Raw genomic sequence first — 14,508 nt, forward strand, 5'->3', positions numbered from 1 at the left:
GCTAACAGGGGGTTCTGTTAGGCAGCTGCCAACACCTGACAACACCTGCTCCACGAAATTTCAATGAGCCTTGATTCACAAACGAAAACCACGTGCAACAGACTGCACGCATCTTTGCCTAGGTAGGTGCATCTTGTCCCCTTCTTTCTTTCAACTGATTCTTTTCCTAAAATCCACAGTGGCTAAATTCTACAGCAGACTCCTCCTCGCCGATACTGAGACGTTTGCCCTCCAACCATGCCTCATGCCCCGAACAATATCAAGGAGGCGCAGCCTACAGTCCGACTCAGAACCAAATATGGCGACTACAAAGAGACGCAAGAAGCCAACATCTTCCAAACCAATGGTGGAAGCTGGGAAGACCTTTTGGATGACGAAAGATGGCTGCACAAACAGTCTCCGCGAAATACACAGATATTTGTACTTTCCAGCCAGCCTGCAAATGCAAATCCCATCACAAACAGTATAATTTCGAGAAACACTTGCCTCTGGGACCCCAAACTCCTCGGCAATGCAGACACAATCGGCCTCAGGATCCCGACATCCCCTCATGTTGCATTCAAGATTGCTGCAAGAGCATGTGCGTCAGAGGAAGGAAATTTTGGGAATGCCGCAATGGAACTCAAGAACAAGTTAGGCATTATTTCGACGCATTATCTTACAGCCGGAAGCAATATCAGAGGCGTTTATGTCGGTATATCTGCTGTTGATTGTCGGCCGCTTTTCCTGTTGAGACCATCGCAGTGGAATGACGATGTTACCGATACAGATGATCTTGATTCCTTCGAGTTGGCGATTCAGTCGGATGGCATTACCGGTGGTAAAGGCGTGATTTGGCTGCAAAACATGCTGATTCCAGGAAACATTTCATATCTCAAGTCTGCGTTAGGAAATAAGCTGCAAGGTCAGGCGAAGAGACGTTTTCTACAGGTCCTGAAGCGGGAAGACAAGCTTTTGGAAGATGGGTTTAATCCTACAGGTGTCGCCAAAACACTTCCTTCAGCCGAGTTACCAGAGCGGAAGCCTGCGATATGCCGTCAGATCCATCGTGGTCCATCCTATGACGCCCTCCATTTCAAAATGCTGTGGCCACCGATAGCCGTATTGGAGTTTCCTCAGGAAATGATAGATGAAATGGATGGCTTCTTATCTAACCATCCCCTCGACAACGTTCCAATGACCATTGCACTGGCTGCAGCGATTATCTACAACGACCTGGCAGAGGAAGGCTGGGTGAGCGAAGGATTTGGGCGCGATCATAAATCAACGCTGGATATCAAAATTCCTACCATCGGCCAGTTCATCTTGTACTTCCCTCACATGCTGAGGTTTGTTGAGACAAAACACCTAACACAGTTCATTCACCCGGCGCGGTTCGCAACTCACCACTACTCGAAAGATGGAAATAGGGTGGGCCTGAAAATCAACTCTGCTGCGATCGATATCAACAAACTTCGACTGTGGTGCTCACAGATTAGATCTCGGCACCCGCAGGTGCCGAAACGCTACAGGTTCAGCTTGCTCCCTGCTTCTATGCCAGGCACCCAAATGGTATTTCCCAATGATTGCTCTGACGTGGAACCCCCGTCGACCAATCTCTTCAGTATTTGTTGCCTGAGCGACATTCGGACTCTAGGACTTCCAAGTTATCGAAACCGTGGTGGTCAAGGTGCAGACTTTCGTCACATTGCTGGTCCAAGTTGGCTCTTTTCTAAACACCTGGACCCTCCCACCCATTCCATGCAAGGCTATCTCGCAACAGACTATTGGAAGCCAAAGTCGGGTACCTTTATCACGGCCTTGACTGGCCATGCCAGGTTTCTCGACATTTCGTTTCCTGACATTCCATCTAGCTACTATACGGATGATACGATCATTGCCCAGTGCGTCAAGCGACGCTTCGGTGACGTGGCTTACTACATCGATAATCACGAATATTGCGAATGCAATACAGAAGCTGCTCGCGAGGAACGCTCTACGCGGGCAAAAGAGCTTTACCGAGTTGCTGCATACCTCAAGATCCCTATCAACAAACTTTGGCAGTGCCCAAACACCGGGTGCCCTGCATGGGACGGCATGGAGACTCAACTTCAGCAGCTCAAGGAACAAGGGGTCTTGGAGTTCATCACGACCAACGATGAGTATGTTCCCGTCAAAGATGCGCCTGCCGACGATGAGCCCGAACGTGCAGCGAAGCGACCCAGGCTTTCAGAGCCTACATCTACATTGAGTGCACTTTCTAAGGAACGAATGGAGCTCCTGATGTCAAGTGCGACATCGTTATCGCGAGACTGGGATGCCATGGCCCTATACCTCGAAGGCGAGCCAACGGTACAAGAGGCCAAACGGTTGCTATCCCAGGTGCAGCCATTCATTCTCAGCCTCGAGGAGCTACCATGCACAGTTTCGGATGGTGGCGATAACTATGAAGGCGATCTAGAGGCTGTCTTGAGACTCGCATACAAAGCTGTCGGCCTTGACCCACAGCTTACGTTGACGAGACAGAAGAAGAAATGGGCGTCGCAGTTTTCTGGGTTTTCCCAATTCGGCCAAGCCATCGAGCGGGCTGTTGAGGACTTCATCGCACTAGGACCCCTCAAAGACGGGTACAGATATGCGCTACCAAGTATCGTCATTTTCGCGAACTCTTCATTGGTCCAAGACCAGATCAGGATATACAAGGAGATTGATGCACTATTGAAGGAAGAGGTCGAGGCAGATTGATTGAAGAAGGAAGTATCCATGAGAATTGGGGCATGATATGAGGGAGGCCTAAGAGCCTATCCTAATGTAGCCTAAACTAATACACTAAGTTTGGTCTTTTATGATCTAAGCTTTGGGTCACATTATTCTCTCTAAGTGACTTCATCTCTGATTTTTATTGTATTTCCTGAATGTTTCATTGATGATGTATCTTTTTGGTCTATTTTATCTATACCTGTGTCTATGCTTTATGGTCTATGCCTCTATCACCAGTCTAACTAAATGTTTTATCGAGACTCCATCTGACTTTCTTCATCCGAAGGACTGTCATGCCCCGAATGAGAAAGAATACCCTTGTCTTGAGGTTCATGCTCATCGTCTACATCAGCCAAATACATCCACCAGAAATACACGCCGCAGCACAAACTGCCTCCAAGAATGTTACCAAAAAGAGCGGGAATCATGCCTGTGTTGGTTAGTTAAGAACTCTTGGCGAAAATGAGTGGTGGAGTGAACTAACCCTTCCAGATATAGAGGCCGATTGTTAGACCAGGGGTGCCCATCCATATACCCAAGGGTATGAAGAACATGTTTGCAACAACGTGATCGAAGCCAAGTGCAACAAAGGCAAAGACGGGAATCCACATTCCAATGACTTTTGAAGTTAGGTCTTTGGCTTGGACAGCGAGGAAACAGGCTAGACAAACGAGCCAGTTACATCCAATGGCTCGGATGAAGATTTGATGGGCCTCTGGGGTGATTTGTTTCTTTGTTGCGTAGGCGGTGATTTCTTCTCTGTATGGTTCACCGTCCAAGATGCCTCCATCTATAAATGTGGTTAGTGACGGGTTACGGGTTGTGTTAGGTTAGACTTACAACCAACGATGATTGCCATGACAAAGAGACAACCTCCAAGGTTTCCAAAGAAGCAGAGGAACCAATGTAGTAACATCCTCCATACTGATAATCTTCCATTGAGGACAGCAACAAAGGTGAACTAAAGTCAATGTTAGTAACAGCTACGCTTGGCTCTTAATCCAGAGTGGCATACCAAGTTTGTAGAAGTAAATAGGTCAGCACCCGTCAATATCACCGTCACTAAGCCCAATGGGAATACCATGGCTCCAATGATCTTGATTAAACCCGGTGCATTCTCCTGGTACCATGGCGCCGTCAAAACGGTCAATGAAACAGCACATCCGAAAGAGAGGATACATCCTCCAGAAACTCCAGATAAAAATACTTTGTCGGGCCTTGATCTTCCTTTCTTCACACCAGCCCTGCAGATGAGCTCTGCTGTTTCGGCTGGTGAATAAGCCGCTGGGCTAGACACATCAATTGTCGGCTTGTGCATTGTGAAATGGCTTTTGATGAACTGAAAAAGGACAGACTCTGGAATTACAGGGCATTTTGTATTTTAACAAAGATCAAAATTATCATCTTGGCATCTCGGCGTTGTACCGTTTCAAGGCTTTGCAATTCCACCATTCCGAGCAATGTCCGTCCGTCAAGGTTCCACTGAACTAACTAAAAGCCAAGCTTTAGCTTCTAGACTTTTGACTCTCTTATCTCTGGGCGGTCTTGTCCTCCCAAAAGGTGATAGTACCAAATGGTGGCGTTCATCAGGAGGGGAGAGAAATGTTACTCTGGGAGAAATTAGTTGGAGATGGTTGGTTGAACGTGCAGATGAGGCTCAGCGGGCATCTTTTTAGTGGTTAATCATGTAAATTCGCTTCATGAACCTTTATTACTCCGAATATTTAAAAAGATTGAACCTCTGATGTCTTTTCTGGAGGAACATTAAGCTTGTTTCCCCATTCCTTCATTTCCCGCTTTTCTCACCCACTTCTCCACTGCCGATCACGGGGTTGTAAAATTATGCTTAATAGCTCAAAGATAAGAGAAAATACCGTGGAGTCGGTCATTAAGCTTAAGCCGGGGTTTGATGGTGAGCACGTAATTTGATGGGCTGATGCAGGTTTTTTCTGCGGAACCTCATCGGAGACACGGAGAAGAGATACGAAAACAAGATGAGACGGTCTAGAGTCAGATCCTATTTTGGTCACCAGCAGGTAGTTAGTTTAAGCGGATCAACGGCACTTAGTAGAGGTCGGGCGATGTCGGCATTGGGACAAAAGGATGATTCCATACTCTGTGCATCATATATGACGCATAAGCTAATAGAGATTTCCATCTATCTGGCTTGATTCACTTGATTTCCATGTTTCAGTATATCGGTTTGTCCTTCCGATGTCCCGTGAAACGTGGTCCAAACAGAGCAATCATTATTCACATGTTCTGTGTCTATCCATAGTGATAGGGCTCGAGATTATTCGACTCTTTTGAAGCTGACTTGGGCTGATATCTCGCTGTTCGGCAATTGTCTTATCGCTCGGGGACTCCCTCGACAAGACCGGTCTGGTTGGGCGTCAAGGAAGCTATCACTTTTCCGATCTTCCTTTCTTCCGGTTCTCATTCCCAGATCCGTTCCTTTTGAGCTATCCAAGCATGCCGAGACTGTCGAGTACAAATTATTGGGTACTTGTCAATCGTTCTGACATTCCAGACTCTGTCATGTGACTGTTGTCGGGTCTAATCCGTGAGCTCCATATGTCTGCCACTCCCTTGTGTCAATTCTACTCTTTCTTCACTGAGTCAGATTTGCCAGACATGAGCTTTATCGCAAGAGGAACCGGCCAAGCAAAGGTATTTGTCGGATCATCCGTTACTTCTCCCGTCGTAACCACGTCGATGACTGCAACGGCAGTGTATCCTCCAATGGCAGTGAGAACATGCCACCTAATGACTGTCAGTCTTTTATCATGATAATACTGGTTGTCTAACATACCATCCGTGTAGTTCGAGGAGGAAAGCAAAAGGTAGGCCAATGGAATGTCGTGCACTGGTTAGATAACGACAGGCAAATTCATCGATCAGCCAGACGACATAACCAAAGACAAAGGATCCTACAAACATCAGTTCAGTCCATCGATTCAGTTTGATTCTGTTACTTACCAAGACCAAGGGTGGCAATATTTTGAAACTTCTTCTTAGTGACAGGGTTCTTCACCTGCTGGGGAATAACTTTCAATACCCGGGTAGCAATGATGTATACGCCTAACCCAAATGTAGTAGCGTGCAGTAGAAACTCATCCATCACCATGTGTGTGACCATGACGATAGTGAATAGGATCGAAAGAATGATGCCAGTGAGTCGAGTCTTTTCAGGTGAAGCTTTGAACGTGAGGAGACGGTAGATAAGAGGTGTGGTGAGCAAGTGCATCGACAGTTCATCAGCTAGGAAAAGTCAGTATCCTGGTCAACAACAGCATGGATTATACCTACACATTTGAGTGTGATACTTCAAAGTCATGTGATAACCAGCGGAACAGATACCAACACCCATGAGTCCACAGTATGAGATTAGCCGGGGACCCGTGGGGAACTTGGGCGAAGTCAGCAAGCCATAGAGTCCATATGCCACTAAAATAGATCGTCAGCTGCAGATCATCATTAACGAACGAGAAATCAAACCAACCATATGTAAGACTACTGATGGTGTTGATGAACTCTGCGATGTATCGAGTAATCGTATAATCCTGTTGTCAAAATGACACGTCAACTTTTGTCAATTGGAGTAAATTATGAGAATTACCTCTTCACAGAAACTAGTTCAATTAGTAATAGATCTTTTAATACATTATGGAATTTAACACACTTGAGATAAGAGGTCTGAGGACCCCAGAATGGTTCAATCATGGCCGCGATATACTCGAAAATAATAATGTTTTTGTTTCTTTCATGTCTTTAATTGTGTCTTCAAAAAGATGTAAATTCAGGGCGGTGAAAAGTAGCAGAACAAAGATACCTCGGATTCTACGGGATGACGTACATGTCGTGCAAAGCATAAACAATTTCTTTGTCTTAGAATTTACAGACATTCATTCATTCACTCATTGTTTGAGATATTGGATCGCAACACAATGGTACTGCCTACACCTTCGCAGTCCTGGATTCAAATCAATCCCTCATCTTTTTTATCGAGAGGGTCCTTTTGGTAGTAAAACATATTCCATCATGTGGCTAATAAGATTAATATAGAAAGATTGACATTATTATATGAGATAACATCTTACTATTAATCCATCATTCAGATAGGAACCCAACATAGATCCTTGTCGATCGTCTATACGGCTCGCTTCCACTCAGTCTATAATCTGACTCAGCAATTCCACATATAACAACAACATCCATCTTTCAACTCAATCCAATCAACAAAATCACTCACAATGTCCCTCTCTCTCTTGAAACAATATCTTCCAATCTCTCTTGCGCTGCTCCTCTTCTACGGCAGTGCCTCCCGCTTTACCCACGGCGCAACATCAACCGCATCTTTCTACCAATATCAAAACGACCGTAGTCCTGACGACGGTTCAACCACATCTCGAATAATTCCCGTATGCGATCTTCTCATCGGGATCGCCATCCTCCGGCGGGGCTTTTCGTGCAAGATTGCCACATGCTTTGTAGCTACCACCATTAGCTCCGTGGCTGTCCAGCGTTTCTTGGCTGGCTGGGATTACCGAGGAGATATCTGTCAGGCTGTTTGGGCAACAGCCACCGCTGCTGTTGTTTGCATGTAGCCCCAGAGTGGGCAAATTGACCAATGTGCTTTTGGTGGTTGTAGATAGTTGCGGGGAAAACGTTGTGTACTAGAAGGCGTCCTAACCACGATCATAGTATAGAACGAATCATCGATATAGGTTCAATAACTCTAACGCCTCTGGAGTTGCCAAGTTCCACCGCGTTTTCCAGTGAATCAGGTTCCCACTTGATATCCAAGGCGTCAATACAGCGTAGTTTGCTGAATTTGTATCCCGGTCCGGCTTCCTGTAGCAACATACCAATGGCTTCCGTGATGAGTGAGCATGTCCGATTCTCGTCATATCCGATGACAGGTATGTCAGTCCCCAAGATCGGTGTGTCATCGCGATCTTTCCAAGTAATAACCAATTTCGTCAGGGACTTTGGCATCATGGAGACAAAAATATCTGGCGCGAAAGACTCCACGTTTTCTGGAATTGGAAGGAAATATCCCATATCGATTTCGACGGTCCTGAGCAGGGGGAGACGTGATAAACTTCGGCATATCACAGCCTTGTCAACAGACTCGTAGCGTCCTCGAAAATCTAGACTCACTTCAGTCAATCTGTTTGCCCAAGCCAGGACCAGAGCCAAGACGGCATCCACCATGCCCTCATCGACACGATCAATCCAGCCCTCACTGAAATCTGCGAGATCCGGCACAGTTCTTTCGGCTTCGTCTGCCATCTCTGCCGTCATCTCTTCTGTTATAAACTGATCTCGTGAGAATACCTCGCATACGTTATGAAGGTAACGACCGGTCCAGTAGTTCTGAAACTTCAGCGATCTAAGTTGAGAGCGATGTTGGGGATTTCGCAGGAGATGCAAAGCCAATAACCCAAACTCGTGATCACCCCTATAGTTATACGGACCGCAATAGTTGTGCCAATGACTCATGAGCAGAGGAGATGCAAATGATTGAAGTCGCTTGTTTGTGAGAGTCAATGACTTCAGAGACGTTTTGTCAGAGCCGTCATCAGAAACAAAAAGCACTATCTCGTTGAGCAGCTCATCGGGAAGGTCGAACAGACGAAACATTTTGTGATATGTCTGAAGTCTTGGCTTCTTGGTGGATTTTCTGTTGACGATTGTGTTCGTTGTGTCTTATTGGTAGAAATCAAGAGGATAAATCGGCTGCTGAGCGAGAAGCAGTGGCGTTATATAGCACATGTGAACTCAACTTACCTACTTAGAGTTTGTTTGTTTCTAAGAATCTACTTCACTAGTGTTCATAATCTGAGTCTTCGCCGAATTAGACTTTCGAGATGATTATTTTTTGTTTTTTATCATGAGGATGCTAGAAAAGTCAACTGCTGTCCCTAGGCATAAGGGACAATAGTAGTAGATCAGTTCATGCTCCTTGGACTATACTTCTTAGACCACGTGTTTTTATACCGTAAAACATATGAGGGTGGTTTTTCTCCACAGGGTTTGGATCTCAAGACTGGCCTTGTTTTATGAATATTTGATGACATATCTATGCGTATCCATACAAGCCGTTCATCCCCAGTGGACTGAATTTATATTACTATAACTTAAAACAGTACATTTTAGTGGATCAACAATTGCAGGAGGAAGAAACAGATACTGTGCTATGAGGTTATTTCAGTGGAAATCAGAGGTATTAAAGGCTTGGATTTTCATTTGATAATAAAATACAGAAACTAAATAAATAAATACTCTAAAATAACAAGAAAAAAGATTAGACTTTGAGAAGCCCCCCCATCAAACTCTAAAACAATAAGAACCTGATCCATTGCTAACCTTAATAAGGCTTGTAATCGCCAGAATCGTCATTGCCAGAATCGTCATTGTCAGAATCGTCATCTTCAGGCTCTTCATCGCGAGACTCGTTATCCCAACACTTTTTCTCGGAGAAACGCAGCTTACCCTCGGCGAAACGGTGGTCCGCAACCTGAACTCCATTGCATTTCCCAATTTCCACAATCAGACGCATCTCCTTGTTGTGGCAAAGGATCTCCACGGGGTCAAGGTGTCTCAGCTTTCTGAATTTGCGTCCTGGTCCGGCTTCCCGCAATAGCATCTTAAGCGCTTCCACAACGCCCAGCCAAATGCCATACTCATGAAGCGCGATGCATATCTCTTTCAAACTCTGTAGCTAGTAATTGTCCCAGTTGATGGTAAGTTCCTCAAGGCATACTGGTAGTCGGGTGACGAGATAGTCTCGCGATATTGATCTTGGGCCAGAAAATGGAAGCAAATATTCCACGTCGACTGTGAGTTTTCTGAGATGAGAAAAACGGCCCAACCAGTGGTTTAATTGGATTTGGCCACTCGCAACTTCCGCGGATTCGCCGAGCCAGGACACACCAGTTCTGTCATCAATCGTCAGACGTAGTTCCTCGAGAGATTCGGCCTTCTGGAGAATAGCTTTTATTATTTTGCTTCTGACGACTTTGGCCGGTTTCCCTGGATCGCACAGGCTAAAGCTCAACACGCGCAACTGCTTGAACGCGCCTAGGATATGCCATAACCCATCCTCCCTGCTACTGAGAGCCAGTTCCTCGATCGTCGAGCAGTCTTTTGGGGGGGAAACGTTGACCAAATTTATTTCTCCTAATTTGCCGAAGGTAGTTATAGATTCGTCGGGGGCAATTGTAAGTATCCTCAGTTTGGGCGATTGGAAGACTGATGGCACCAGTTCCCTGACTCTGTGTTCGTGCCCTTCCTAGATCAACAAGTTGAGTTTCTGTACCCTAGCCAAAGGTATATTTCCCTTCGTGCGCATGTTCTGGGTCGCCCAATTGATGAATTGCATCATGGTTTCTGGATCAGAGCGCTTGTCATTCCATTTTTGTTTTGGAATATGCAATTTGACATCAGTCACTCGGGTTGCCCAAGTCAAAATCAGCACAGCGATAGCACCTGCACAGCCTTTTCGGATTTGTTGACTCCAGTCCTTCAGATCCGGGATAGTTCCTTTTGCTGCTTTTGCCAGTTGTGCTAGGTTCTTTGGTCGTAGGTACACCTCAGGCCAGCCGCTTGGTGCTAGGTCCTTATGTTGTAGTGGCTGATGGCAATATAGGTCTTGGTCGAATATGGCGAAGTCCAACGATCGAACTTGTGGGCGATGCATCGGATATCTCAAAAGGTGTAAAGCTAGCAATCCAATCTCGTATTTGTCTTTTCCGCACCTCCAATGGCGCACGAGTAGTGGGAATACGATTTGTTGTATTCTTTTGTTAAAGACGGCAGCCCTTAACCGTCTCTGGTCGCCGCGGGTTGCAAGTAGGAGTATCTCCTCGAGCAACTCGTTGGGGAGGTCCATCAGTCGCGTCATCTTGACCTGGCGAGTTGTTCCCTGAGAGACGAAAATATTAGGTCAGCTTAGGCTATTCAGATCATACCCCTTGGTTCTTCATTTTTGTACACTAAAACTTAGCTCAAGCTGGGCAACGCGTTAAGATCTGGTCCGGGTAGGCTGTTTCTCAGTAGGTATGATGATGAGGAGAAAAAGATTGTTGTTTTTCAGCTGAAACCGAAGCAGCTGTAGGTAAACATCACGTGTCAATTGATTACGCGGTGACCTGAGACGTCCCTTGTTTCCTCGAAAAAGCAAAGAGATATCTCAGCCAGTTGTTGGTTCGACGGGAGTAGGGAACAACAAGCTTACGAGAGTACCTAGGAGCAGGGACTAGCTAAGCTTGTTGGTCGGCGAACCAACAAGTAGTACAAACACTCAATCAGGCCACAATACGATGCTTTTAAACAGAAGTTATCAGAATCAAAGCTCTATGAATAGCATGAGAATGGCGTACACTTTCTTCTTCCTTATCTGACAAAACTACCAGGCTTATGAAGAAAGGCAACAACAGCAGCGAAAAAAAGCAAGTCATCCGGCCCCCAATATTCGACGTATGTACTAACCAACATGCATCGATGCCCAGAACGCCAAGCATCACATCTCATCAGTCACATACTGATGATACAGAAATGACAGCCTGCTTTACTAGCGTCTGAATCAAATGGCTCCACCAGTATATCATAAAGATTGACCACTGGGAACATAACAGACGAAATTAGTAGGTGTTTGTGTTATTTGGGCGATTTGTTTCAGACTATAACACTTACGAGACTAAGCTTTCTGCCAGTCTGAACTGAGATATCGGGCATGGATGCAAGGCCAGTCAGAGGCATAAGCTGACCTAGTAATTTCGTCTCCCATTCTCAGAGGACAGGTACTTGAACCTCACGGTCACTGTGTGACAGTGGCACGTGATGCCTGTAGGTTACACAGCAGGCTGCTTCACAACTGCAAAAAAATAATTAAATCTTTCTTTGATCGTCATACCTTCTACTGAGAAATGATCTGCGCGACCGAGATCCCAACGACTTGCTCGCCCGTCTAACCAGTTCGTTGACATCATTCCCCCCCGTCGCTGGCTTTGCCTGCCCAGCTTTAGGTACGCTTTAGGCCCAAGAAGTCTCATCTGAGTAACATGAACTGACCTAATATTATCGTTTCTTAGGGAATAATGGTTACCCTAACAGACCTCCCCAACGAGCTACTCGGGGAGATCCTCCTGCTTGCCACCTGTGGCGACCAGAGACAGATAAGTAGGGCTGCTGTCGTCAACAAAAGAATACAACAAGTGGCGTTCCCTCTACTCGTACGCCATTAGAAGTGGCGACGAAACAGCAAATTCGAGGTCGGATCACTGGCTTTACACCTCCTGCGACACCCCTATCATCGTCCGCTAGTCCGAACGTTGGATTTTTTTACTCTGAGTACTCTAAATTTATTGGAAAGAAACCCCAACGATGCGTCCCGAGCGAATCTACGGCCAGAGACCCTGGCGGAGTTGGCAGAAGCAGCAGAAAGAACCATCCCAGATTTTGCAAACTCTAGCAACTGGGCTTATTGTATCCGAAAAGGCTGTACAGACGCTATCGCCATGCTAATCCTGGCCTGGGCAACCCAAGTGACCGAAGTGGAATTCGACCTTCCAGGATATGCCGAAAATGACAGCGTGCATAATTCCAATCGCATGATGCAATTTATCGATTGGGCGGCTCACAACATTTCCACGAGGGGAAATAGAGACCTGCCTTTAGCTAAGGTACAGCACCTTAAAGTGGGAATCTCCCATAGCCGCCACGATACGGAACTACCGATGTCGGTTTTCCATTTGCCCAGACTCAGGAGACTCACTGCATCGGGATTAAGAATCAACAGTCGCGATGTTTCCATTCCAGAACATGGTTTTGCGATCGAGACACTGCGTCTCGAAGACTCAAAAATTATTGGAAATGGGCTATGGGATATCATTGGCGCGTGCAAAGAGTTACTCGTGTTGTGCGTTTTCCTGAACGAGCGGGCGCCGATGGTTGCGAGCAAGAGAGCAATCTCAAACGCTATCCTTCGCCAAGCTGGATCGCTCAAAGAACTGCATCTGGACTTTGAAACGTGGCATGTAAATTGGCTCGACGAACCTCAGGTCGTCTCGAGTCACGAAGAAATTCCGTTACATCGCTGCTTCCAGTACCTCGAAAAGCTTGAAGGACTCACAGTTGATGTGGAAGATTTACGCTCAAGTCCTGAAGAGCAAATCATGCCAGACTTTTTCGGCCCCCGGCTGCCACTTTCTCTCAGGACACTATCGATCCATTGGAAAACTGAGGAGGGCTTTCCAGCAGAATTCTTCTTCCTGCAGGGTGAATTTGATGTCTATTTGGACGTTGTAAATGCCCTCAAGGCCTTACTGGCTGAAGTTGGGGCGGGATACAGAACCCACCTGAGATATTTCTACCATTGGGGAATCCTTGAGGCGTCTGATGAGCTGGATGAGGTCGAAGAGTTTATGAAAAAGAATGGTGTTGTGGTTAAAGAATACCCATTTGAGGATAGCGATTATGATATTCCGTTTAATTGGTACGACTGGTACACTAACAGGGATTGAAGAAGCTTACCTTTCAGGACAGAATGAAGTTGGCCAGTCTCAGAGAGATGTGGCCCCAACCAGGCGAAGATCAAGTCAGAACGGCTTTGCCTTCGGAAGATGCGGACAGAAGTGCAATGTATGAGGCTGCGGGACCCTGTCGATGTGTTACTTCTATCTAGAGTATAATAAAACTTTGAATTTGAACAACGTCGTGATTATGCCATCAAGATCAAATAACAAATCGAGGAAGCCGATTTTCCAGTTACGCTAACTTCAATCCATATGGCTGCCTTCTTGACGATGCCTCGGGAGATTCTTGAGAGTACTTGGTGGCGACATGATTCCCCCCTTGGACCGGTCCATCACTTCGTGATCTACCTGGATTGGTCTTGTGAATTATTCTTAGGTTCCCTGCATCAAGTCCTCCTTACTGACGAGTCCTAAGACATGTCCCCAACCACAGCCACACCTTCGCCATATGCCATCTCATACGACACCACAACCAGCTGACTGCCCACGACCTTCCGACAATGGTAGAGAGGGAAAGGAGCGAAGTTGAGACCAGACGATCTGGAAAAGGCAAGAAAAGTACCACCAGCACGACATCTTGGGGGAACAGCCGAGCAATTGGCCCGGATCCCGCGGCGTTTTTCCCGACGAATGCAGACGGCACTATCCACGTCGGCCGTGAGAAGAAACTTTGCCATCAACGCGACAAAAATAGCTGGATCTTCATTCAAACTGTTGAAGAAGAAGTCCACATCATTCCACAGTCGTGAAATAACTCTGAGATCGCGAGCATCCGGGAGTTTGAAGCTCGCACGGAACTGGGACACCGCAAGTATGCAACAGTGCGGGCTAATAAGTACCACTGATCTCCGGTTACCTCTTTCACATTAAAATGTCGTCTAATTATGCCAAGAAATTCAAGGCTATGCTGGATCTTATCTGGGCCTTGGGTATTGTCGGTGCCATGAATGGCGCGGTCGAGTGGCTGAAGCTCCTGCTCGATGATGATGGCGGGGAGGACTTCAAACAGCGACTTGCGGTTGAACAATGGGTGGAAGGCCAATCACGATATACAGAGGAACGGCGTATATGAGATATGGAACCGTTCTTTTCGGCCATGAGCTTCCGCACTCAGATCAGGCCCTTTATTTGCCCAAGAATATGTAAGGCACCACGCGATCATCTGATCGCCCAAATACAACAAACCCAGTAGTCACTCAACGTTGTAAATAAGTCGTTTTATTCTCTT

General features: G+C 46.3%; 8 protein-coding genes across 8 annotated transcripts; 4 read left to right on the top strand and 4 right to left on the bottom strand.

Annotated features, from left to right (window-relative positions):
• Window positions 1-237: 237 nt before the first annotated feature.
• FSST1_000372 (uncharacterized protein) lies at window positions 238-2,724 on the top strand (the record flags this gene model as incomplete). Its single annotated transcript, XM_083229837.1, has 1 exon — window positions 238-2,724. One exon carries the CDS (start codon window positions 238-240, stop codon window positions 2,722-2,724), a length of 2,487 nt encoding a protein of 828 aa, XP_083090554.1.
• A 266-nt stretch (window positions 2,725-2,990) lies between these two features.
• On the bottom strand, window positions 2,991-4,057 carry FSST1_000373 (Formate/nitrite transporter-domain-containing protein; the record flags this gene model as incomplete). The annotated part of the gene is made up of 4 exons (XM_083229848.1): window positions 2,991-3,169; window positions 3,224-3,529; window positions 3,580-3,700; window positions 3,755-4,057. The coding sequence occupies 4 exons, from the start codon at window positions 4,055-4,057 to the stop codon at window positions 2,991-2,993; spliced, it is 909 nt and encodes a 302-aa protein (XP_083090555.1).
• A 1,282-nt stretch (window positions 4,058-5,339) lies between these two features.
• On the bottom strand, window positions 5,340-6,462 carry FSST1_000374 (ceramidase; the record flags this gene model as incomplete). The annotated part of the gene is made up of 7 exons (XM_083229859.1): window positions 5,340-5,502; window positions 5,552-5,669; window positions 5,719-6,000; window positions 6,049-6,186; window positions 6,242-6,302; window positions 6,359-6,371; window positions 6,422-6,462. The coding sequence occupies 7 exons, from the start codon at window positions 6,460-6,462 to the stop codon at window positions 5,340-5,342; spliced, it is 816 nt and encodes a 271-aa protein (XP_083090556.1).
• Window positions 6,463-6,992: 530 nt separating this feature from the next.
• On the top strand, window positions 6,993-7,346 carry FSST1_000375 (uncharacterized protein; the record flags this gene model as incomplete). The annotated part of the gene is made up of 1 exon (XM_083229870.1): window positions 6,993-7,346. The coding sequence occupies one exon, from the start codon at window positions 6,993-6,995 to the stop codon at window positions 7,344-7,346; it is 354 nt and encodes a 117-aa protein (XP_083090557.1).
• A 91-nt stretch (window positions 7,347-7,437) lies between these two features.
• FSST1_000376 (uncharacterized protein) lies at window positions 7,438-8,385 on the bottom strand (the record flags this gene model as incomplete). Its single annotated transcript, XM_083229881.1, has 1 exon — window positions 7,438-8,385. One exon carries the CDS (start codon window positions 8,383-8,385, stop codon window positions 7,438-7,440), a length of 948 nt encoding a protein of 315 aa, XP_083090558.1.
• Window positions 8,386-9,112: 727 nt separating this feature from the next.
• On the bottom strand, window positions 9,113-9,391 carry FSST1_000377 (uncharacterized protein; the record flags this gene model as incomplete). The annotated part of the gene is made up of 1 exon (XM_083229891.1): window positions 9,113-9,391. One exon carries the CDS (start codon window positions 9,389-9,391, stop codon window positions 9,113-9,115), a length of 279 nt encoding a protein of 92 aa, XP_083090559.1.
• A 2,452-nt stretch (window positions 9,392-11,843) lies between these two features.
• On the top strand, window positions 11,844-13,268 carry FSST1_000378 (uncharacterized protein; the record flags this gene model as incomplete). The annotated part of the gene is made up of 2 exons (XM_083229902.1): window positions 11,844-11,936; window positions 11,991-13,268. The coding sequence occupies 2 exons, from the start codon at window positions 11,844-11,846 to the stop codon at window positions 13,266-13,268; spliced, it is 1,371 nt and encodes a 456-aa protein (XP_083090560.1).
• An 883-nt stretch (window positions 13,269-14,151) lies between these two features.
• On the top strand, window positions 14,152-14,352 carry FSST1_000379 (uncharacterized protein; the record flags this gene model as incomplete). Its single annotated transcript, XM_083229913.1, has 1 exon — window positions 14,152-14,352. The coding sequence occupies one exon, from the start codon at window positions 14,152-14,154 to the stop codon at window positions 14,350-14,352; it is 201 nt and encodes a 66-aa protein (XP_083090561.1).
• Window positions 14,353-14,508: the final 156 nt, after the last annotated feature.

The sequence above is a fragment of the Fusarium sambucinum genome, chromosome IV, assembly GCF_050947815.1.
Source record: "Fusarium sambucinum isolate potato_lamoka chromosome IV, whole genome shotgun sequence".
NCBI lineage: Eukaryota > Fungi > Ascomycota > Sordariomycetes > Hypocreales > Nectriaceae > Fusarium > Fusarium sambucinum.